General features: G+C 48.1%; 1 protein-coding gene across 1 annotated transcript in view; it reads left to right on the forward strand.

The window, feature by feature from the left end:
- LOC147747365 (interleukin-12 receptor subunit beta-2-like) overlaps positions 1-25,703 on the forward strand; it is a 553,753-nt gene extending 528,050 nt beyond the window's left edge. The window contains exon 17 of the mRNA XM_086936246.1: positions 24,074-25,703. Coding sequence (XP_086792372.1) covers positions 24,074-24,607 — 534 coding nt within the window. The 3' untranslated portion in view covers positions 24,608-25,703. The remainder of the gene's footprint in view (positions 1-24,073) is intronic.
- Positions 25,704-26,151: the final 448 nt, after the last annotated feature.

A 26,151-nucleotide genomic window follows, 5' to 3' on the forward strand; every position in this document is an offset into this window, starting at 1 on the left:
GGAAGCTGAGATCGGCCCTGGACCAGGGTTCAATTCCCCGCCTCGGCGGGTCTTGGGCTCAAAAATTCCATGGACTCGATAATTCACGCTCCGGTGCCTTCTCGACTCACGGGTTCACACTCTGCGACTCTGGGCAATAGCTTGCTTAATCTCCACAACGGCCCCTTGCGGTGGGATGCCTGGCTTTCACCTTGTGGATACCCTGCCGGGGTTATCTCACAGGGGAATACCAGGACGGGTTCCCTAAGCAAGCGCCGGGAAACCCTTTGTGGGTAGCTGTGCGCTATATAAGCTCAAATACATTTACATTTACATCTTTATTCACTATTGTCACTTGCTGCACTTTTCACTATGATATTGACAGTCATTTATGAATTGTTTTGAATGCATTTTGAAAAATATAAAGATAAATAGAAAAATATAAAGATAAATAGTTCTATACAGGCTTCTCTTTTCATTCATTGTAAGAACCTGTTGTTAAATCTTGTCAGAGGGAGGAGTAAATATTGAATGCAGATAGAATTTGCAAATTAGTTGTTTGGTTACCCGACAGAACCAATTTTCTTTTAACCATAAACTACCCAGGTTCTGAGGGACACAGGGTCAACCCCAGTTTTTCGTGAAACTTTTAGAAAGTGGACATTTATCTGCTATTACAGCTCTGTGTGCATGCAGCCTGTCTCCAGTACACTTCAATATTAGTCCAATTGCATTTTGAGAATAGGAACGTCGCAAAGAGCATTCAGTTTATTTTTCCTTTTTTTCGTCCCAACTTTGTTTGCTTGATGCATGACGGTGTAAGATTCAAAAAGATGTTTTTTCACATTTGGTCTAATTACTTTATGAATGTAAATAACAATTAAACCATATTTGCAACCTGTGACTACCTGCCTACCATTATCAATGTTACACTACAAAGCTATGCGATTGTTTTCTTTTAACAGAGCGTACTGCTCACAGACAATGGCCGATTTGTAAATGTCGCTGGAAAGTCCAAAAGGTTGTCCCTGTCCCCCCCAGAATTTTAGTGTCTCCTACGCCCCTGCACCTGCCCTTCGGAGCCCAGTGCTGGCAACTCGGAACATCTGCCTGCAGTCTGCTCCATTCCCTTTTCCCTGAAAGCTGCAGTAGTGTAGGCTCGTTGCCATCTGCCCTGTGGCCCCATGTAGAGCAGGGCTCACAGTAAAAAAACTGGTTCAATGCAGGGTTAGCTGCACTCGCTTCCCGAGAGGTGCCATGCAGACTCTTCCCCTAACAGCTCGGGTCCTGCTGCGGCGCAAGCTTCCTAACACCCACCATGTGCACTGCAGAGAGTACTCACGCCTGCCCTTTGAGCGCCATCCAAGCGACATACTAGGCGCTGTCCCTCCCAGAGCTTGTTTCTGTGGTTTTCTCAGATTACCACCGTTTTGTCATCTCTTCTACAGGTGTTGTGTTAACAGTAAAAATTAATAGTAACCAACAAAAACCATGTATTATGTACATGTGTGCGCCCATGTTGCACATTTATGTAAACAGGGTGGGAGGACAGTGAATGTAGGGAAACGGGATTTATCATTCTGTTCCTGATAGCTGTTCTGGGTTTTCATCTAGCAGCAGATGCATGCTGGGACTTGTAGTTTTTCTTTTAACGTAATATGCATGGGCTTACAATATACTTACCCAGGGCTTTAAGTGGGATGAAAAAAACGTGGGGGGGTCTCTCAAAGTGGCGTGGCCAATGTAATTAAGGGTGTAGATTAAAAACACATAAGCGAAAAACCTGTGCTTAGTGTGCCACCCGACTTGTATTTTGCTGTTTGTCATTGCATCCATATTTACATAATGTCGAGCCAATGCCAAAACTCGATGCCGAAACTCAAACCTGGTTCCTCAGCACCAAAGTCGGCAGCTCTGGCCATGAAGCCACATCCTCGCATTGAACTCTCGGCATCGGCTCAATAGTCTGTGATTCTGGGCAGTTGTATATAGCGTGAAGTATTGGAGCACTTTACACAGGCACCAGTTACCTTTGCAAGGACACATTCTCTCTGGGTATTTATCCGAGTTTATATTATTTCATAATGAGGCCTCTTAAATAAATAAAGCTGCTGAAAGTCTCCTTGCACAAACTTTCATTCGGTTCTTAGCAGCTCAGCACCCTGATTTCCTTGTACTTATCCCAATCACACCAGACGTACATTTTAAAGTGTCCCGAAGCTTCATATAGCCACAAAGTGCTTTATAGATGTAACCAAGTAGCGAGGAAACCAAGTGCAAGGTCGTATTTATTTGTATTAAATTTGCTATTACAAAGGGCTTTGATATAAGTGGCAGAGGTGGCTGGAACTTCGGCATCTAGTCGTAGTGTCTCCTAAAAAAAGAAATAGAACAACATATTTTCTTCTGATGTTTGATGGGTTTTTTTGCAAAGAAGTCTTTTTTAAAAAAAATTTTAATGTATTTTATTGATTTTTCAACACAAACAAGGCTCTTCATCAATAGGATCCTGTTACTGGATACATTGCATAAAGTCGTATTCATATCAGACGCAATATCACAATAAGCTTCCCAACCTCCTCTCCTTATATCAGTATTTACACCGTTGCACGTATCCAAAACAGCCCTCACTATGATAGGAGCCCACCTTGGTGCTCCCACAGTCATTTGCCTCTTCCTCCCACCTCCCGCTAACTATCTTCCACCGGTGTGCTCTAATTATTCTAAGCCAGGATTTTCTTCCAACATCATCATGTAGGGGTGTGCCAGTGTCCCATTGCATTTGAGTTGCTTTCCAGTTCCTGCTATGCTCGGCCCTGCCTCCTTCCCCCTAAAGCCACCCCAAGCCCATCTACGCTCTTCCTACTCCATCTGTTACTTTAAGAAACCTCCAAAGAATCAGAGTCTGAGTCCGGTTCTGGCGCCGTCAGCCGCGCCACTAGGGCTTCCCATGCCTGCGCCGTTTCCATCGCCTTCTCATTATTCGCTCTTCTAGCCTGTTGGAACCTGACCATACTCTCACTAGCCGCCCAAGTTGCGAATTCCACCTTCCATCGCTCCATGCTAGGGCCCTGCTTGGATTTCCATTTTCTCGTTAGATCCCGTTTGGCCAACAGCAACCCCAGATCAATGAATTTGCTCGCAACCTTATTTCTTGTTGTATGAGGAAACCAGTGCAGTATACATACTCCCATATCGGGTTCTATCTGCCTATCTGTCACTTCACACAGAGCCTCAACCACCTCCTTCCAATATGTCCCTAGCTGCAGGCAACTCTATATCTTGTGCTGAAAGTCTGCCGCACTCAAATGACATCTAGGGCAGCATGCTGATTCCACGTTAAAGTATTTATTCGCCCAGGGGTAAAGTGCGCCCTGTGTATAACATAGAAATGGATACGTTGGAATCTAGCATTTCGCGTGCCCTTCCACGCCCTTTCCACTAGTTTGGCCCATGCTGGTTCAGGTATATCCTTGCTTAGGTCTCCCATCCATTTTTCTCTCAGCTGGGTCAGCAGTTTAAGCCCCTCCTCAATCATTCGCCTGTACAGGCACGTTATTGCCTTCACAGTCAGCGCCGCCATTACTACATACTGGCATGTCAGGGATGTGGCTGGCTCTAGCAACCCTTCCCCCCAGTATTTCTGAATCGCTGATACCAGAGCAGCATGCAGCAGGAAGTCACCCCTAGGTAATCCGTATCTATCCTGCAGTGCCTGGTAAGGCAAGAGAGCTCCCTCCTCCTACAAGTCACCGACCATCTGCAACCCCAATCCCTCCCATTCAGCTAGCTTCGACCAATCCCCTCCGTGCTGGAAGGCTGTGCACATCCCGAGAGGTATCTCCGGTGCATACGGGCGGACACCGCTTCCCCTACTCCTGCAACACGCTCTCAGCGCTTTTTCCTCACAGGTCAATGAGTCAGCTCTCAGCCTCTAGCCTAGGATAATAAAGGACAGAACATGTTGTGGGAACCATCGATCCTCTGGGCCGTCCGGCCCCCGAAACTCTAGAGCAACCGCTTGCGTGAGCCATTGCATCTGGGCCGCTAAGTAATATAGTTCAAAGTCCGGAACTGCCCAACCCCCCTCCGCTCTAGGTCTCATCATCGTAGTCAGGGCCACCCTTCTCCTACCTCTCCCCCACAGAAACCCCCCTATCATAGTTCTGAGCATCCTGAACACCCGGCCCGGGATCCAGATTGGAAGTGTCCTGAAGTAATATAGCAGTCTTGGTAGCGCCACCATCTTCAGAAGCGCCACCCTTCCTGCTACCGAAAGCGGCAGTGTATGCCAGAACTCGATGCTTCCCCTGATCCCTCGCACTGCTCTATTCACATTGCCCTCCAACAGATCCGCCTGTTCATGATAAATGTTAGTTCCCAAATTTGGCAGACAACAGGGCTCCCATCTTATTCCATTCAGTCTATCAGGGGCTCCCATTGCTCGGTGAACCAGGAAGAGGCTAGTCTTCTCCCAGTTCACGCACAGCCCTGAAGCCGCCCCAAATTTCCCTCAACAGGACCGTTGCTCCCATTAAGTCCTCACTAGGGGCCGCCAGAAACATCAGCAGATCATCCGCATAGAGCGATATATAATGCATTGCTCCCCGCATCTCTAGCCCAGTGTAGTGGCTCCCTGTTCTGGCTCGCAACCCTAGGGGCTCGATTGCCAATGCGAACAGCAGCGGAGAAACGAGCAGCCCTGTTGTGTCCCTCGTCCCACTGAGCAAGGTGTCGACTAGGGGTGAGCGGGAAATCCGTTACGCCCGCGGATTTTGCGGATTTTTGGGAAATCCGCAATCCGCGAATTTTGAGCATTTCCCGCAAAATCCGCAAAAAAAAAATCCGCTGATGTAACGGGTTCAAAAGTTGAACACCCACTCATGCAACTATTTTACAATGGCGCCAGCAAGCTGCCAGCGCCGTTGTAAAATAGTTACAAAGTTAGCTTCCACTGGAACCACTAGATAAAACGAAGCAGGTGCTGCTTTATTTTATCTAAGTGCTTCCTGTGCAAGCTAACTTTGTAACTATTTTACAACGGCGCTGGCAGCTCGCAAATTGCGAAATTGTACAAAACGCTCGCGAACTTGCAGAAACCCGTGCGAACACAATGTGCCCAGTAGGGTATGTGCCTCTTGTGTGTAAAAGGTCAGAGAAAGATCAGTTCAGCAGATGAAGAGAAAGAAGCTCCTGGTCACAGGAACAGCACGGGTATTGCGCTCGTGAAAGTCAAGGATGCAAAGTCTTTCCAGCATCACAGCTGATTTTCCACGGTAGATTTGGGAAGAAGGCACACCTGTCCAGCCTCGACGACGCTCACGATGCTTCCCCTGATCCCTCGCACTGCTCTATTCACATTGCCCTCCAACAGATCCGCCTGTTCATGATAAATGTTAGTTCCTAAATATGGCAGACAACAGGGCTCCCATCTTATTCCATTCAGTCTATCAGGGGCTCCCATTGCTCGGTGAACCAGGAAGAGGCTAGTCTTCTCCCAGTTCACGCACAGCCCTGAAGCCGCCCCAAATTTCCCTCAACAGGACCGTTGCTCCCATTAAGTCCTCACTAGGGGCCGCCAGAAACATCAGCAGATCATCCGCATAGAGCGATATATAAAGCATTGCTCCCCGCATCTCTAGCCCAGTGTAGTGGCTCCCTGTTCTGGCTTGCAACCCTAGGGGCTCGATCGCCAATGCGAACAGCAGCGGAGAAACGAGCAGCCCTGTCGTGTCCCTCGTCCCACTGAGCAAGGTGTCGACTAGGGGTGAGCGGGAAATCCGTTACGCCCGCGGATTTTGCGGATTTTTGGGAAATCCGCAATTCGTGAATTTTGCGGATTTCCCGCAAAATCCGCAAAAAAAAATCCGCGGACGTAACGGGTTCAAAAGTTGAACACCCACTCATGCAACTATTTTACAATGGCGCCAGCAAGCTGCCAGCGCCGTTGTAAAATAGTTACAAAGTTAGCTTGCACAGGAACCACTAGATAAAACGAAGCAGGTGCTGCTTTATTTTATCTAAGTGCTTCCTGTGCAAGCTAACTTTGTAACTATTTTACAACGGCGCTGGCAGCTCGCAAATTGCGAAATTGTACAAAACGCTCGCGAACTTGCAGAAACCCGTGCAAACACAATGTGCCCAGTAGGGTATGTGCCTCTTGTGTGTAAAAGGTCAGAGAAAGATCAGTTCAGCAGATGAAGAGAAAGAAGCTCCTGGTCACAGGAACAGCACTGGTATTGCGCTCGTGAAAGTCAAGGATGCAAAGTCTTTCCAGCATCACAGCTGATTTTCCACGGTAGATTTGGGAAGAAGGCACACCTGTCCAGCCTCGACGACGCTCACAATTGTTTTTGGGCTAATGAATGAGTCACTGAATTTGAGCATCAACTACTTCGAGCGACCATGTGTGTGTTACTATGCAATCGCCCCGAAGGGCGCAGGGGTCCCTTGAGTGGTCCATCAGCTGATTTTCCACGGTAGATTTGGGAAGAAAGCAGACCTGTGCCCAGCCTACTCATGCAACTATTTTACAATGGCGCCAGCAAGCTGCCAGCACCGTTGTAACTATTTTACAACGGCGCTGGCAGCTTGCTGGCGCCATTGAATTACTGAGTCATCCCTCTGGGGATCAGATCCAGCGGTGAACCCGAGACCTCTGCAACAGGCGCATTTACCCACGGAGCTGGCTAGAGCCCAGGATGTTTAAGGCCATGTATCCTGCTGGGTACAAGGGGCCCGAGCCCGATAAAGTGCCAGGACCGCGTGTACCGCCGCGCTTCCCAGAGCCACCAGAAATCAGCACCGCAGCCCACCCTCTCCCCCTTATAAGGCGGCTGCCCTCGCAGGCCGCCCTGCCATTGGGCGGGCTCAGCCCTGTCTCCAGAAATCAGAGTAATCCTCGGTGACTTTATCCCACTCACTCCACCTCCTGGAGCTGCTGTTGCTGCTTCTGCGCGCTGTGGGATTAGCGCCCGTGGATTATTGCTGCGCACGGAGGGACAGAAGACCCTGCGCGCTCTCTGCTGACTGCGGCTCCCCGGGCGCAGCGGCCCCCTCCTCGGCGGGACCCCGTCCTTCACCTCCGGTCCTCGCGGCTCCCGGGACAGCGCGCAGCGCTCCAGAGACTTTTGGGCTCCTTGAAGACTCGCTGGCTTTTCACTCCCGGGGCCCCGCAACAGGCTGTCTCAGATAGACCACTCATCACATCTCCTTCTTTGGATGAGCCCTAGCAGTGCACCCCTCGGCAGAGAGACGGTCACCCCCGTTCGTGAGTCCCACATGCATGCCAACACAAGCGCCTCGAGGCCGGAGCTGCGCATCCTTAACTCTGCACAAGTCTTCGCGCCAGGCCAGCGGTGCCTGGACTGACAGCGACAGACAGGTGTGCCCTGGCCCCCTGAGCGGGCACGGAGCCTTCCATAGCCAAACACCGCCACCAGGGCACCTGGAAACACACCTTGGCCTGCAACTTCATAGGGGCCCGCGCCCTATGACCCTTAAGTGAACGAGCGAGTACAGAGGCTTGTGAGGGGCTTCAGCAACATGAACAGCCCCCGGGTTCTCCCCAGCTTGCATTGCTTACCTTAGGAATCAGGAGACATCTTCGAAGCAAACTTTGACCACGAGGGTGGGATGAGCCAACATCCAGAAGCCATTTAAATGTACCAAAGAAACTCAGTAACCTGGATACCAAGTTTGCTTTGCCTAGCGCCTTATTGCAATTGACATGCACTTTATATATTGACACTACACTTATCAATGCCCACCTCGATGATACTCCTTCTGTTATCTTCGAATGAATGAATTGTTGAGTTGGGCCCACCTTCTTTCGAACCTTTGGCCAACTGGGTCGGTCACACGCAAATTTTCATACCCCGCATTCAACCTACCAGTCTGCCACCAGCTGGGTGAGATGGCGCTGCCCGCTGACCTGCCTTCGATGATTGACACCAGGCAGACACCCCACCTTCTTCTGTAACCCCAATGGGAGGGTGCCACGCCGGTCTTGCGTTGGGCAGATGAATTGTCTTGCAGACTGTTGACGCCTCAGCTGGTGGTCGCTAACCATGGATTGGCAGAGGAAGCCGTCAGGGCACCATGGCTGGTGCCAGGGGTGGCGGACGTGGAAGCTGTGGGCCTTGCTGTGGATTGTGGCCTCCAGCTGTCCGATGCCCGCGGCGGCTGCGCTGAAGCCAGGGACCCTGCCGGTGGAAACGTAAGCTCTCCGTCTATCTATCCATAGACTTCAGGCAACCCCGACGCAAAAATATCCCCTTTTTAATCGTTTCGGCTTATGTTTTAATACTACCAAACAGTCGAGCATGGCGGAATAGTCATTTAGCGCTTGAACAAAGGTCCTTTCGCGCGAGGCGCATGGCTTGTTTGATTGCATTTATTTTATTGAGTTATGATCTTGTCACAGGCCCGTTTCTTGGCGCTAGCGTAGATTGTAATCAGGTGAGAGATGCTGCTCGTCGCCAGAGACATTTTGAGGCTTGTTCCAATCCGGGGAAGGATGGGTTAATGAGAGTCCGCAGCCAGAGAGGTGCCTTTATTCCATTTCACATGCAATCTCTGCAACTTATTTTTCAGCGATTTTTCCAATTCCATTTGTTGTAGTGTACAGAAAACAGGAACATTTGGCACGGTGGGCCCGGGGCCTGCTGTTGCATCACTCCTACGGCGCTGTGCTGCCGGCCAGGAGTTCGTTCGCTTGCTTTGCAATGGAGATATGTGCGCTGTGGCAGTGTCGCTGGCTGTGGGTTTATCTGTGTGCGCGTGCATGAGCATGTCATATATGTAAGCATTTCTAGCTGGGAGAGTCTGTGAGACCATGTGCTGCGCGTGTGCTTTTTAGTGTCAATCATGTCTGCATGCGATGTGTGTGTTTCTTCGATGTGGGTGATGTGCCGCCGTGTTACCGCACGTGTGCTCTTGATGGCTGCATGCCAGGAGATGCACAGGAACACATCCTGCCTTTGCTTGTAGGCGCATAGACGTATGTCACACAGGCGCTGGTATTCAAACACCGATTCGGTACTGGCACGACCTCTACATTCGCAAGTGTTGTGGGAGCGCCCCACATTCAGAAAGGGCACACTTTTTCTTGTTTAAAATGTTTTTATTGTTTTAATAGTTAACTTCAGCTGCTGGTTTGTTTCGTTTTTTCCCCTGGGCGTCTGGTGGTGTGTATGTATAATGTCAGTTGGTCTGTGTGAGTCTTATGGTGTCTGTTGGTTTGTGGGTGTCTAGCCGTGTCCCCTAGTGTTGAATGACTTTTATTGGCCGCTGAGTCTCTGCCGGCGTCTGCTGGTGTGTGGGCATGTAATAATGAGTTCGTCTTTGACTTCTGACAGCTTGGATTGTGTTTTTTCAATGGTTGCTGGTTTCCGGCGTGCTTTTTTGATGTATAACTGTTGGTCAATGTGCAACTCAGTGTATTGATCTTTTGTGTCTGAGCTGCGTTCCCGTTTCTGGGTGTCTGGTCTGTGTTGGTCTTTTATAGTATGATGATGATGTTTGCTTTTGTGTTGTTGGGCAGTTTTTTGTCTTGTGTGTGACAATGTCTCTTCATTATTTGAGTAACTGACAGTGAATGTGTTTGTCGTGTGTTTGGCAGTGCCTGCGTGTTATATGACACCTGTTACTAGTTGTGCCTGTCTGTCCATTGGTGTGTAACTATCTAAGTGTCAGTGAGTGCTTCATGGGTGTCAGACAGTTTTCATTGGTCTTTGGTTGTCTGATAGTGGTTGCTCATCTTCGGTTAATTTTGTACTTTATATTTGTCTTTGACTCGAAATTTTGTTTGTTCATGATAAATTTCTGACTTGAGGTTAACAGTTCCTCCTCTTACCGTGGATCTCCACGTGATGTGACTGGCCTAGCTGGCGCTGTGGGTGTATTTCAGTTTGTTAGACTCCATGGCTGCGTAGGTGTTTGCATGTCTCTACAAAGAAAGCAGGGGCTTGGAAACATATTTATGACGTGTGCATGCTGTGCTGTGCCGAGTATTACACAGTACCTGCATAATGTTTGCTGTGCAGAAAACTGCAACACAACATGTATATTTTTAAGAGCTACACAAAGTTAGCAGTTATGCATAAAGGGGGTTCACCACTCACCCAGTCCCCCTTGTGCTGAATAGGACTGAACATGTTAATGGCACGACATCCATGCATCCACCAACTCATCCATGCAAGCATTACAACAAGAGCCCGCAGCTCTCCTTCTCTCCTCGCCCCCCCCTTCCCTGAGCCCGCAGCTCTCCTTCGTCTCTCCTCGCCCCCTTCCCTGTGCCCTGCTATTGTAAATGACAATGCCATTTATTTATGTTACAAAAAAAAACATAAATAAAAATAATGTCAAGAGCAATGCCAATAGCTCTAACTTTAACAAAGGCAAAACCATTGCATTGTAAATGTTTGTTATTCAGGTTTGTCGTTGGTGTTTTATTTCTGGAGACATCACAGCCGACACGTGTTATAGATTGCACCATAGAAGCGGCAGTGGGGACGGAAACCTCATTTCGAAGACTGCGGCAAAAAGATGCTATACTAATAACCGACACTCCGGTTACAACACGGATGAACGGACCAAAAGACGTGCATCATCCCCATACAGAACCCCTTTGAAGGTTGGAATTATCACATCAAAATAGAAAGAACGACATTTCGGAGAATAGCCTTGAGAAAGTCGTGGGTTACATTCCCTAAACGACAAAACACGTGTCGGATGTGGTTATTGTATGGCACTATGTTTAACATTTCCTTCAAGATAAGATGGGCATAACCCCTGCCCCAAGGCCTTTTGTGGTCTTTTGTTAACACCTGTAACCTCACGTCCCCTCACTAACTGGCGTCTGATGTCACTACCCATCTGCTGTTACTAAGCCGCTATGCATATACCCCTGTGTGCAGATTTGTGCCAACACTAGGCACTAATACTCTGAGCACTGAATTGATGTGTGCCTTGAGGGGAGCCTCGTCAAATTGTGGCATGCCCCTGATTTTCTTTTTGGGCTTTTGGGTTTATTGGGCCTGTCAACCAAAACACACACAACACACCAAAGACAACAATTTCCTAGATGAATGTCAATCTGGCTTCAATCAGGGCTAAAACATAAAAACTTCTCTGCTTCAGATAGTATATGATACACTTTGATTCCTAGATTCAGGCAATTCCTGCCTTTATTCTCCTTGACTCGTTCAAAAATCGAACAGGCATTGATCGTCAGGTTTTTAAATGGTTTGAATCATTCCTCATGGGTAGGTCGCAGAGGAGATACATTGATGACTGTTTTCAACACAGATGGCTGTTGATCAAGGAGTAACTCGGGGTTCTATCCCGGCTCTGTCCTTTTTCATTCTGTAGATCAGCCTCTTGAAATACTACATAGAAAATCGGGAATACTGTAGCATCAATATGCTGATGCACTCAACTTTATTTAAAGGATTCCTCTCCAAATGACATCTCGCAATCACTCTAAATTCTGTTCCAGGCTGGATAACTTCTCACAATTTAAAACTGACCTCTTCCAAAGCTGAATTCCTCCTAGCTAGATAGCGTTCTAGCCTATAGACCTTTAAGGGTGGGTGCAAAACAATATTCGAAAGTGTGTGTGCGCCAACAGTGGAATTACTAAAAGCCAGAACTGTAAAACCGATACTTATGCGTAAAAGTGCCCCAAACTGCTTATTTTTCACATGCACAAAAGGGTATGTTAATAATAAACTAGAAAGGACGAGAGGGAATGTCGCTGCACATAGTCTGACTTTTTCCCACCTGGGCAAGCCTTACAATAACATGAATCGAGAAAGTCAACGCCTGCAAGCACACAAAACTGGCTTTGTAACAAGCTCCCTTGTATTGCCTCATCACACTGATTGGAGAGAGGAGCTTGGAAAGCAGAGAAGTTTGCTGCCATTGCAACGATGCGGATGGTAGGGGGTGCAGTGAGCATGAGCTGGGAATTGCTGCGGATTAATGGTGCCCACTTGCCAGGACAGAGGCGGCCGAAGCCTGGGAAAAGAAGCCTCGAGGCGCAGGCTGCACCCGATCACGTTTATATGTGCTATTGTTGCAGTTCCCAGTATCTAAAAAAAACTAAAGGTTTGGTGGGCGCTACTATCGTGTGGTCTACCTGAGGAGAACTTACCTCGGTTACGCAGTTCCCGCCCATACTGAAAACTTCATTCAATGTTATTTAAATAGTTGAATGCTAGTCGCATTAACACTTTCTAGAAAGTCAGCGCACCTGTAACATGTTCACCATTACATTTAATCATGAGAACACAGAATATGCTCTACCTCTGTAAAAGGTAACTTACCATTAACACCTCCACTAAAAAAAAAAATACATGCTCTTCGTGTTTTTCACATTCTGATCTCATAAAATATAGAAATTAAATATGTTGCCCTGACTAACATTTAAATTTGCAGTCTTGTGTGAATAGTGGTACCTAGGCTCGCAACATAAAAAAAAAATGAAAGTTGTTAGACCTGGCATCTTTGGCGTGGTTTCCCCCTATCTTTTTACCTCTACCCCCTGTATTTTTGATGCTGTGCTGGATTTCGTTCTGCTGGTTTAGATGCTTTGGACAATCTGCCACTAATGATGATCGGTGCCAGAGTGTAAGTGCTCCCTATGTAAATTGTTATCATGATTGGATATACATGATTGGCATATTTGTATCACCACGAAGTCCCTAGTAAAGTGCACTGGGTGTGCCAGGGCTGGTGATGACAAATGCTACTAGTGGGCCTGCAGCACTGATTGTGCCACCAACATGAGTAGCTCTAAAAGGGTGTCTCAGACCTGCCACTGCAGTGCCTGTGTGCAGTCTAGGAACTGCCGTGTCCTCCTGGTCAGTGTCCCCACTGATCAGGCCTAACCCTTCCTTTTTTTGTGCACATTAGTCACCCCTATGGAAGGCCCAAGGTACCCCCTGGGCAGGGTGCAGTGTATGTGAAAGGTAGAGCATGTACTGTGCAGGTGACATGCTCAGGTAGTGAAAGGCAGCCATTTTCGTTTTTCACTTTTGTAAGGCTATCTTGCTCCATAGGTTAACATGGGGGATGCTGGCTACAGTGGCTACCAGCATTTCTTCCCATAGGAACAAGATAGGACATAAGAGTCTAGTATCCCTGAACTCAGAATTTAATAACACATCTTTTAGGAAAGGTTGTTTTTAAATCCTGTGTTTGAGAACAGCACTTTTAGAAAGTTGCTGTTCTCTTGTCTGACCCTTCTGTGTGCCTTGGCCTGTTTGTGTATTGACTGTCTGGTTTGAGAGTGACAGGGGCTGGGGATTCCCCGGGAGGCTAGCTGAGTCAGCCCTAGGCTGAATGACTGCATTTGCAACCTGAGTAGTGGGAGGAGTTAGCACCTGGGCCTGAATAGGGCTGTGCCTGCCTGGCACAATGCTGGCTCCACCTCCTGCTGGGCGTCTGACGACCCTGCCCCTCACTCTGAAAGGAAAGGAGAAGCCAGGAAAACAAAGTACTCAAGAAACACCCAGAACTGGTTCAGACCGGGCTCAGGGCCCACATGCAGAAAGAGAACAAAGACTTTAAGGGGTATAAGTACAGGACCCCTGACAACAGAAAATTAGATCATTCTGGAATCAAGAAGGAACCTCTGCCAAGGAGAAAGCTGAATCTGAAGAAGGAAGACTGTCCTGCTGATTGCTCTGCTGGACTGACCTGTTGCTTTGCTGCCAAGGAGAGGGGAAGGACTTTGCTGTTGTGCTGTGTCCCCTGTCTTGAAGGAATCTCCAAGGGCCTGAGAAGAGCTGGCTCCCTGTTCTGAAGTCTCAGGAACAAAAGGACTTCACCCCCAACTTCCCTGAACTCTGCTGAGATAGTTCCGTCCTTCCTAGAGTGCTTAATCCAGTTGCGGGGCCTCTGGAAGTTGTACCTGTGCTTGGAAGCTTGAAACTAAGCTTGAGACTTTTTGCAATTGAAAAGTTATCGCATCGCTCCCTGCGGAGCGCATCCCCGACAGTGCGAGAAGTTTCCCGCCGCTACGAAGGTCGAGATCATCGCAGCGCCTGTTGCCGCTGTCAGAGCCGTCGCATACTTCGTTTGCGGGACGCACCCGATTGGTGTGGGAAGCCTAACATCGCTGCGAGTGTCGTCGCAGAGCCTGTCGTCACTGGGTGAGATCGCCGCACTGCTTGCTTGCGGACCGCATCACGTAGCTGCGAGTGTCGTCGCAGAAGCCATCGCATCGAAGAGCTGCGAGATAGAACATCACCGCTGGTTCGCGCATCGTCGCAACTCCAGAGATTGTACCTTTGCGAGAACAAACTTCCTACGGAACCTACGCACCGGAATCCATACAAGTGGGCTTCGTCCACAGACAGACCGGATTCATCGCAACACGCCTGCTGCTGCAGCGGGGCTGTCGCATCGCCTCCCCAGGGTTTCAGGAGCACCGCATTGCTTGTTTTCCACAGCACCAGCTTCTGCTTTTGGAACTTTGTTGCAACTAAAGGTGCTGTGTCTGAAACGTGGCGCAACTGTGAATTTTTCACGCAACTGTGGAACTTTTTATTGCAACCTTAAGAACTCTTTTGGAACTGTGTATGTTGGATTTTTGTCGTTTTGGTCTTGTGTAGTTTAGATTAAATACCTTTATTTTTCTAGACTGTTGTGGAGTCAGTTTGTGGTGTTTTCACTGTGTTACTGTGAGTGTTGGTACAAATACTTTACACATTGCCTCCTGAAAAGCCTTGACTGCTCGTGCCAAGCTACCTAGAGGGTGAGCAGGGTTTATCTTAGAGGGTTTCCTCCTTACCCTGACTAGAATCAAGGGTCCCTATTTGGACAGTGGTACCTACCTCTGCCAACTAGAGACCCCCAGTTCTAACAAAAGTTATAAGAAGCAGTGTTTTCTGCATGGAGTTCGGAGGGCGATGGAGTTTTTCGTGACTGGGTCACAGCGGTGGGTAGCGCCAAGCAGCCCAGTTGCAGGAGCTTCCCGCCCGGGAATGCGGACGGCGATGTTGCGCCCCCATGACTCAGCGCCTTTTTTATTTCCCAAGAGGAACATCACAGTGTTTGTCAGCCTTCGGTTGTGTTTATTTACATCCACCTGGTGAGCCCCATTTTTACATCCACCTGACTCCTCACCTGGCTCCTCCCCAAGGAAGGAGCACCCCCCTCTGCTGAAAGCGAGGGACCTGCACCGGCCGGCTTGGAGCAGGAGAAGCTTCCAGTCTCTCCCTCCAGCTGCCACTGTGAGGAGGCAGCAGGTGCCGCGTCAGACCTCAAAACAAAGACAGACCGGCTTCTCTCCCCTAAGCGCGACCACTTGCTCAGAAAGGAAAATAAACGAGAAGGCACAAGCACGACCGGGAGTGCGCAGAAGGGGGGCGGGGGACTCCAAGAAGATACAGGCTGCGGGAGGGGGGTAGGGAGGGATGGGAAGAAAGTAGTCTGTGCAGTAAAGGGGCCAGTAGCCATGGAAGGAATAAATGACTGACATGGCTGTCATGAGGAGGGGCGAACAAGCTTAAAAACAATCGGAAGGCAGCATTTATAACCTAAGCCAATGAAAAAGATGGGCCATAGAGTGGGCGCTGCTTCCACGAAACTTCCACACTATAGTGTATACTGCATGCCTCGCAAAGCGATAGTAGCGCATTCGGGCTGCATCGCTAAGCAAGACCTAAAAGCATAATGTTAATGTGAAGCCCTTCCACATCAAAACATGAATGAGGGCATCATTTAAACTAGAGTCTGGCAGAACAGCAGTCCCAACATAAATTGACAAGTCCCTTGCAATCTCATGATTCGCGAGCATCCTCTAGAGGTTCCAAATGACAGAGCATCAGCTTGCTTTGCTGGTGTAACCCCTTGACCTAGCACCCAGCTGCTACTGGGCTGCTAGGTCATGATAATGTTTGCTGTGTTCAATTTAAGAGCAGCATGGTCCAATTTAGAGCCGGGCATGGCAGCTATCACTGAATGCCCCTGCCTTGGACAGCATTGCCAGGAATGGTGGTCCAAGCATAGAATTCTATTGATGCATCTCATCCTCAGGGAGAAAATTTCCTGCATGTCAAGACGGTTCTACTTAGGGTGTTTGTGGTAATCAAACAGAAATGCAGAGCATGGTATACGCTCTGAATTTCACTGAGCCTACAGGGGAGGTGCTTATGATACATCTCCCATGGAGGTTTACAGATCGCTGCCTGATAGGCAGGGATCTCTAAATCAGTGCATATTTGTGCCCTATCAAATTTCTCTTCTGAAATAGCGACATGATGAAGTAACACAGAATGAAATATTTATTATTTTCTTTCCTCCATTTAGGGCATTTACATTCCATGACATTGTACTCATCGCACTATTTTATTTAGGATAAGTCGCAAAAAAGGGGGATTATAAATTTACCAATTTAAGAGAGGCTTCAAATTTTTTTGTGGCAAAATATCCTAGATAAAATAGATGAAGACCTATTTTCCTGGCACATATTAATATGACATTCCTATCAGAAAACATATTTCTCTGATCATTATGATTTGTCACTATCCCACATAAAGGTAATTTTTCAATATGATAAAATGTTTTTGTGCTAGTCACAGCTGAGACACAATCATGCATCTTCTTGAGTCGAATGGCTATCCTGATCCTTGTTTGCGCCCTTTGTGATGATATAAACATACCTAGTGCTGCTATGTAATATTCACAACAATTTTAGGAGTGGTATGCTTTGGTGAGTGGTATTTTACTTGGTATTTCCAACAATCTCATCTGTATGTTCGTCACTTCAAGAGTCATGGAAGGCTTTGAATGTGTAGACAATACACAGGAGATGATTCCATGCAAGTGCTCCATTCTACATAAGAAGCTGAATATGAAAGCATTGTGAATTGGGAAATGTATTTAAATGTGTTCTTCCCAGGGAGTGGAGGTTGCTCGCGACCAAGATGGCCGCTTGAGCCCGGTGCTCCGTTGCGTCATCAAACAATCCTTAAGATATCCGACAGTGTCCTATCTGCCCACGTCGACGGACAAGCCATCGGAAGGTGAGCGGGAGCGATGGAGCTGTTTTGGTCCGGAATCAGACGTGCTCAGCTGAAGATACCGCGAGGTGCAGTGGAGTCGCTGGTAGGCCTTTAATCCCTGGATTAAAGTGCTGGTGGAAGCAGAGCAGCGTCACCAGACGTGCGGCAGGCATCAGGGTCTCGCGGTGCGTACTGCGGGAGGTCGCGGCGCTGTGGGACTGAGCATAGGGACAAGCAGGCTGACAGGCTGGTGTGTGACGTGTGACCAGCAGCAGCTGCCCAGCGGTGCTCCAACCTGTAGCTGAGACCGGGGATGCCGCGTGCTCAAGCAACCCCGGCACAACGCTGCCCACACGAGAATGTGGACAGTGCAGGTCAGGCAAGTGTGGGGCCACAGAGACCAGCCAACCTAGGAGGTGAATCGGCGCGGAGCGGAGGGTGATGGAGCACTGAGGACGCTCAGTGAACGCACCTAGTAGCGGCCTGGGAGGTCCGGTGAACACTGGTGAGTGCGACATAAGCAGCGGCGGACTGAAGCAGAGGGGGGCCGCCATCGGACCCGCAGAAGCAGTGACCAGGTAGGTCTGCGCTCAGGACACACTGGAGAAGGTGCCCGAGGTGAGGAAAGCGAGGAGGGAATTGAGGGGGTAAGCAGAGCCTACGCCTCAGAAAAATCGGACGGAGGACTCACCATACACAGCCAGACAACACAGGGGTGTCTGTCTCACCGGGCACGCTCGGAATCACTGCGTTGTACTGAGCCAGCAAGGGCGGGTGGCCTACATCGATGAGAGAGATGTGGCGGGGACTGGGACTATCGATGGTTCACCTCGGAGTGGCAGAAACACAGGTATCAACCCAAACTGAACACCACAGTGTCCAGTGGAGAAAGGTGGCAATTGGGGGCAAACAACGAGACTGAGCTGGATTGGGACCAGTCACACTGAGCCCTTCGGAAGGAGGGACACACCATACGGACAGACCTTCACTACTGTGAACTGGTGTGGCAGCGGAAGTGGCGCAAGCCTGTCCTCATCAGAAAGCACACAGCTAACACACGAACGAAAGTAACGTCAGGAAGAGAGAAAGGAGACGGAGACTCCCCCCCCCCCCCGCCCGTGGAAGAGGCTGCATCACCGTAACAATGGGCAGGGGAGATAAGACTCAATCTAAGCTGTCTTTTGAGCAGAAGTGATCAAAATCACACAACGCTTCCATGAGCGAGGACACAAGGATGCAAACCCTAGCGAATGACGACTCAGACACGGACATACGCAGCATGATTAAGTCAATGAAAAAATCCCTGCAGAGCGGCATCACCTCACTGGGCACAAAAATGGACGCCCTTTCATATAGAATGGATAGAATGGCGGACCGTCTTGACAAGCATGCAGAAAGACTACATATGTTTGAAAGGCGACTAACACACGTTGAAGAAGCGCACACCACCCTAGATACGGACCACAAACAACTCTGGAAGATACTGTGCATCCTGCAGGACAAGACAGAAGATCGGGAGTCTCGTTCTTGTCAATGTAACTTGCGAAATTACAGGCCTTCCGGAGACAACCCCACAGGGAATATGGAGCAATTCGTGGAGAAGCTATTGGTGACATTATTGGGAGATGGAGTCTTTTCTACAATGTTTGTGATGGAGAGGGTACACCGCTCCCTGGGCCCCAGACCGTCGGTGGGCGCCCCTCCACAGCCGATAATAGGTAAATTACTTAACTATCGTGACAGGGATACAGCGCTCCGCATTGCCCGAGAGAAGAAAGTCTTGAGATACGAGGGCTCTGAATTATCATTATACCCAGACTTCACCATTCATGTTCAGGAAGCTCGCAGACATTTTGTATCTCTAAAGAAGCAGCTTCAAGACTTAGGTATTGATTATGCCATGCTGTACCCCGCAAATCTTAGAGTAAATAGACAAGGTCAATCACATATCTTTACCGACCCCAAAGCATTACAGCAGGCAATCAAAAGTTGGTCTAAAGATCAGCGTAAGAGCCCTGATAGACCGCTACTGGACGAAGCACCTGGAGGTTCACTGGATGACCAAGACTGATACAGAGAGACTGTGGAATCAAGATGAGTAAGATGAAAGGGAGGGAGGGTGGGGTGGGGGATGGGGTTCTGGGGATCGCATGGCGACCTACAGTGGATACTGCGGGAATAGTAAGGTCGAAGAGTACTATGGGTTTACAATAGCAGGAAATGAGGAACAGTGTATATTGGACTGCTTCTGAAGCAAGAACTATATGGCCCAGTGATAGGTGACACTGTGATGTAGGGGCAGTGGGGCCTAGCTCTAAGCCACAGGGGTGGGAAATAGACAGCGAAAATAGAGGAACGAAACACTCGCAGGAGAGGTCTTTTCAGTGGTAAATACTGTACACTGTTTCTGATGACGTACATGGGACAGGGCAATGAAGAGAGAATGTTGTTAAGTGATAGAGTTTGGCACATGGAGCTTCCTCCGCCCACAAGTGCCTTGCACAACTGTTGCAACCTGGGAGGGAACTTGGGAGGAGGAGAGGGGTGACGGGGGGTGTATTCCGGGTATACAAGCAACCAAGTTGGGGTAGGTCTGCTGTGGGAGGAGGGCGGGGAAGAAGGAGGTGTGGTTCTTGATTAAGGGTAGTTGGGGTGGTTGGGTTTTGTTTCTACCTACGGTACTCTCTGCACGCGCACATGGCAAGCTAGGTTACACGATGAGAGTAGACGCCAGCGATGATGACACATAATGCAGCCAACACCTGTGACCCAGTAGATTCCATGAGGGCAGTGTCATGGAATATTAGAGGGCTTAATGATCATCGTAAGCTTCGGAAAGTGCTGAGCTACTTAAATAGACAAAACATTGATATTGCCCTGCTGCAGGAAACACATCTCCCGCAATTGAGCCCTATGCTGCACAGTATGGGACTACTAGGGAACATTAACTCAGCGGGGTTTACTGCGCATGCGAGGGGAGTGCTGACTTGGATTAACCCTAAATCACCCTTCACAATTAAGCAGCTGTACTCAGATGTAGAAGGACGTTACGTAATATCTAACTGTTAGGGACGAGGATTAGACTTAATCATAGTAAATGTGTATGGCCCCAACTATGACAGCCCTGAGTTTTTCATGACATTAGCGAATACAACAAAAAATTATCAGAACGCAGTTTCTGTGGGGTGGTTATTTCAGTTTGATACGTGACCCATACCTGAATAGAGCGGCGGGCCCTACTTGAAGACCGGTGGCAGCGGCTAGAATGTTGGATAGTGTAATGATCCGCATGGACCTCTGCGATGTGTGGCGAGTACGCAACAGTGACTTCACACATTACTCAGCATACCACAATATACACACGTGTTTAGATTATTGGATGGCCTCCTCTTCTTTAATTGATCAGATCCGTCAATGTGTAATACTGCCACGCACACTCTCTGATCACTCACCACTGCTGCTGGTCCTAGCCACACCGAAGACTTTCCCGCCGTTCACGTGGCGATTTCTCCCTTACTCTCTACTAGACCCGCTATTCAAGGAGGAACTAGCAGAGGCTATAGAAACGTTTTTTGCAACAAACATTGGCTCAATAGACAACTTTCAGACACTAAGGGAAGCATTTAACGTATACATAAGAGGCATCATGATGTCTAAACACTCGGGGTTCTTAGGGCTATACGGAAGAGGTTAACAGACCTAGAGCAAAAACTGAAAGACCTAGAACAATGACACGTTGCCGGGGGTGCATAGAACTAGGAAAATAGTTAAAAACAGTGATAGATGAATATCATGACGCTGCAGACAGCGAAGTGAAACACATGGGCAAGTATGCAACGGCCTGTTCATATGGAGAGGGGGAAAGGCCGGACTCAGTGCTAGCCCAGATTATGAAAGCGAAACGAGGTAAGTTGCAGGTCTCGGAGATTAAATCAGCAGAAGGTACCTTATTAACGGATGAAACAGACATTGCGGAGCGATTTAAACAATTTTATTCAGACTTGTACACTTCCTGTGTGGACGGAATGGACGAGCAAATTATTGATTATCTGGAGCATATTAGATTACCATTACTCACAGATGCACACAGGTAGTTCCAAATGCACCCTATTGAGAAGGATGAAATCACGGAAGCCCTAGCAGGAATGAGAACCAAGAGCGCCCCGGGGACGGATGGCCTAACTGTCACCTTCTATAAAGCTTTTATTGACTTATTGCTCCCACACCTAGCTACACTATTCGATGATATGTGTGTCACAGGCACCATGTCACAGACGATGTGGGAAGCACTTATGGTCGCCATCCCCAAACCGGGAATACCCCCTGAAGAGTGTGGCTCGTACTGTCCCCTTTCGCTGTTAAACGTTGATACCAAGATATTCGCTAAAATATTAGTTAACAGACTTTCCCCCCTGTCTGGTCGCCCCGGAGCAGGCTGGATTCATACCGAATAGAAACCTTACATATAATATTCGCACTGTGTTCTGTACCATTCAGCATGTGAAACAAGAAAATAAGGTGACAGCAGTCTTTCTGGACAAGGAGAAAGCCTTTGACTCAGTGGAGTGGGTCTTCATGCGGCAAGTGCTGACGAGAACGGGACTGGGGTTAGTTTTCTTGCAGCGTATTCGCTTGGGCGACTTGATTACAGACCCATTTTCCATCTCTAGGGGGACTAGGCAGGGCTGCCCACTGTCGCCACTGCTATATGCCCTGATGGCAGAACCATTGACATGTGCGTTACGGGAGTACCATGGAAACGAGGAAATTGGGTTCCCGACATACAGGATAGTGGTGTCGACCTACGCGAATGATACGCTGCTGTATGTGAGGGATCCTGAAAATAACTAGACCTCAGTCCTCAGGGAGTGGTACACTTCAGAGTGCTGTCAGGACTGGAAGTTAACTGGGCAAAGTCGATAGCGTTCCAACTTACCCCAGCCACGGCGGAATTTGACATGGAGTACCCATTACAATGGTCTACTGACTCTATTAGATATTTGGGTATTAGACTGCATACGGAATCTGAGATAGTGTTTCGGGAAAACCACGGCACGGCCATAGATAAACTTGAGGAGGATGTGGAGTTGTGGTCCCGCCTCCGTTTGTCATTAATGGGACGAATCTCAATTATGAAGATAGTGGTTTTGCCTAGGATGCTGTTCCTCTTCATGAACATCCCAATAGTATTGCCGTGCACCTTCTTCCACAGGCTTAACCAGTCAATGAAAAAACTGGCATGGGCTGGTAAACAAGTGAGGGTACAGTGTAATGTCCTGTCCTTATACTGCCATATCATATGGGAGGACTAGGGGCTCCGGATTTTGAATTATATTATAGGGCAGCACAGGGAGCTCAAGTACACACCTGGATACAAGGAGAGGCGGATATCCAGTTTCTACATATGGAAAGACTGTTTTCTGAACCGATTCCTTTACCAGCCACAATATTTGAACCTATGGACCGTAGAACTGGCAATTTAAACTCCATAAATTCGACTCGCCATGCCTGACACAGTCTATTTCAACAACAGGCGGGAGCACTATTATATTCCCTGGCTATGCCTATTGAATGGACACTATGGCTAGGGCCATGCAGGGACAGGGGTGTGATACAGGCACTTCGCACATTGACAATAGAAGTGACAGGGGACCTCTTTCAGGATGGGGTGGTTAAGACCTTGGAACAAGTGGAGGAAGTAGCAGGCGCAAGCACCCTGTTGAGCAGATTCCAGTACTACAGGGTGCGCAGGGCTTTGCACGAACTGTTGGGAGACGATCTGGTAGAACCCCCAGAAGTGCGGGAGCTGCCGCATGTTGTTAAGACTAAATCACCTCGCAAGATGATTACCGCTATATATAAATTAGCCATATCACATAGGGAAAACAGATATACCGCGGCTAGGCTTGCTTGACAAAGAGATCTACAGACACCGGTAGATGACTATGTGGTCCTACTGCTGCATGAATACTAGAAAGATCTTGCTTCACGGCAGAGACAGGCTCATACACTTTAAGTACATTAATAGGACCTATTACACCCCAGAGAGGCTTTGCAGGTACGGCCTTCGGGAAGAGGCGACCTGCGAGAGATGTCACACTCCGACAGCGGATTTTATGCATTTAGCTTGGCAATGCCCAGGAATATATGCTTATTGGGAGGATATTTTCAGAGAGTTGGGTGGAGTGGTAGAGACGGAACTCGCATCCGACCCAGCGGTGGCGCTACTCGGGTACGCCAAAAAATTACCCAAGGCAATACCCAGGATTGTGGATATGGGGCCAAGTGTAGGGTGGCACTGTGTTGGATGAAAGGTCCAGTGCCGACACTTTAGCAATGGTCACAAGATATGCTGTACTGCTGCACACAATCAGAGAGCTACAGTGAATTTCTCCCACCTAGGAGCAGACCTAAGAATTTTTGGGGAAAATATATCGCATATAAGCTTAGCAGGGCTGGGGAGTTAGAGAGAAGGGAGGGGGTGGCATCTGGGAGGTGGAACCATGCGCTACCGTGATTACAAGCGGAGAAGGTTGTTCAAGCTAGAAGGCATTTTAAATTGTACCACGGGGAGAAGCTGTAGCCTGTGATAATATAAAGGGAAAGGTGGGGGGTGGGGTCGGGTGGGAGTAGGGAACTGAGGGAACTTGGGGAGTATAGAAGTTTGTACGCTGCAATGCTTCTGAACACTAAAATTTGAGTCGAGCTCTTAGACTGCAGAGCGTAAGAAAAATACAAATGTGGTTGGCCCCTAGGAACACCAAACTGCATATCAGAATTAATATTCATTGGGTTCTAATCATAAATCGCTGCCTGCCCGTTCTGGGTTGTTGGCATTCAAGCTGTGTAAGATATTTACAGAGAGTGCTTTGTTGACCCGAAGGCGGTGAGTGTACTAAAGTATCATGGTGTGTTTTTGTGCATTGATGCAATAAAATTTTATTTAAAAAAATAAATAAACAAAAACGTGTTCTTCCCGACCTTTAAATGCACATACAGCTGTTCTAAGATCCCCTTTACAAAATATTACATAACGCTGAAATTATTATGAAATGAAACATGACCTTCTTTTTTTTCAGGACCAAGTAAGGACTCTCTCAAATCAGTTGTCCAGTGGATCCAGCACTTATGAAGAACCAGAAACTGTGGAAGTGGAGGAGATCTTTATTGACGAAGAGCCCACCATCTTCAGGGACCCGTTCATCCCTTCCAGCCATGAATGTGATGACCCTTGCTTGAGGAGGGTGGACGGAATATCTGACGTATTGCAGGCTGATGATGTACACTGCGAGCAACATGCTGCTGCCACCGCAAAAGATGATACTGGGGTTTACAAGAGCCAAGGGCCTCCCTGTTACAACGCTATGGTAGTGAATGAACCTGTTCTAACTCAGCCATTCCCTGATTACTCCCTGAATCATGTGGTGGACATGACTGTGAGCTATTTACCCTCACATGTGTTTCCGGACAGCATTAGCTGTGTGGAGGACAGCCGTGATAGTGAATCCGAACCTTTCCCAGACAACACCTTTTCAACACCTTTGTTTTCTTCATTTGGTGGCAAACTTACTTTGGAGGCTGTAAAAATTGACTGCAATTTTTTTGCACAGTAAACACCTGAGCCAGAAAATTTGTATTGCACTTTAGACAAATACAACCCGAGGCTTGGTAGAAGCAGATTTTTTTTTCTGAGGTGTCCGCTACTGTGGAATGAAATGATGTAGCGTGGTTTCAACGCGAAACGGTCTTCAATAGCATATTTAATAGATTCGCTTGACCAAGTGAATACTATTCACTTCAGAGAAGAAAAGTAGATATGATGCATTTGGAAATCACAAGGATTCTAAATAGAACATTCAGAAAATAAGCTAGAGATCAGGTTTATCAAAGGTTTTGCGTCACACAAGGGGACGTACGGCCACATGAAACCTAGAATGAGCTTTACCAAGCTGTGCAAGGCCCCCTAGTGAGGCCCCCCGTGGCTTGGTAAAACTAGAGTAACGCAAAGCAATACAAGTCGCAGCCTTGCATTACTCTGCCCGGGATGCATTCGATGGGTGGAGAGTGGGTGTGCCCATTCATCCACCCATTGGTTTTGGTGCATTCCCAGATTTACCATCAGTGGTAGACCAGGCAATGCATCAGAATGCCATGCGTTCCCAGGGAGGTGTACCGAGGAGAAATATGCTAATTTCTCTTTTTTTTCCCTCTTTCTACGTGTGCTACATTCTGCAGCAAACGTAAAAAGGGGAAAACGCTATGAAGGATTGTTTTTGTGCAGGAAGGTGTCCTTTCCTGCACAAAAGCAATCCTGCCCGCTTGCGATGGCACTCGGCAGCCAAAAGTGCTCCAGCGCAAGGCAAGAGCTGGAATGCGCATATCTTGACATACATGGTGCATTCCTGCCCTCTTCCATTCACGCAACGCAGCAAAGCATCTTGTTGCGTTGCATGAAAAAATGATAAATATGTCCCTAAGTAACTGCAGCGTGTGTGGTAGTGGGTGTAATTGGACTAGGTATTGAAAGGCAAGAGTGCTGGTAAACCACGCTGACTATGGGAAGATGCGTCAAAAAACATTATGAGTGACATTTTAGGAGTGCCGGAAGGGATTGTTTTTTGCTATGTATATGAAACTACTGGGAGGGACGATGCACCTCTCACTGTATGAAACTACTGTGGGGGACATATAAAACTCTTTGCCTATGATGCTTACGGGACAGATGCATGCCTCTTTGAATATGTAAGTACTGGGAAGGAAGGTATACCACTTTGCACATCAGACCTTTTGTAGGGACGATATGTCTCTTTGAGTAGGAAAGTAGTATGTATGTTTGGGTAAACATATTTGCAGAAAAACTAATTGTGTGTAACCTGCCCTTTTCCCTTGGTTTATCTGTGAAACAGAAAAGGGCTAAAAAAATGCCCCAGTCCACTCTACACGTGATTCAAAAAAGGGATGAATCTCCAGGGTGAACTACCAAAAACGCCCAACCCTACCACCCACCCACACTACACTAATAGGATTCATAACAGGTCAATACTCCGAGCACCAGTTCCGCACCCTTCCATCCCGCTCTCATCCCAGGAACTGTAGAAACTCATCCCAATCAATTGTCTTGAAGATCTTTCGAGTTCCAGCACTATGTCTCTAGAAT

The sequence above is a fragment of the Lissotriton vulgaris genome, chromosome 1_1 (assembly GCF_964263255.1).
Source record: "Lissotriton vulgaris chromosome 1_1, aLisVul1.2, whole genome shotgun sequence".
Taxonomy (NCBI): domain Eukaryota; kingdom Metazoa; phylum Chordata; class Amphibia; order Caudata; family Salamandridae; genus Lissotriton; species Lissotriton vulgaris.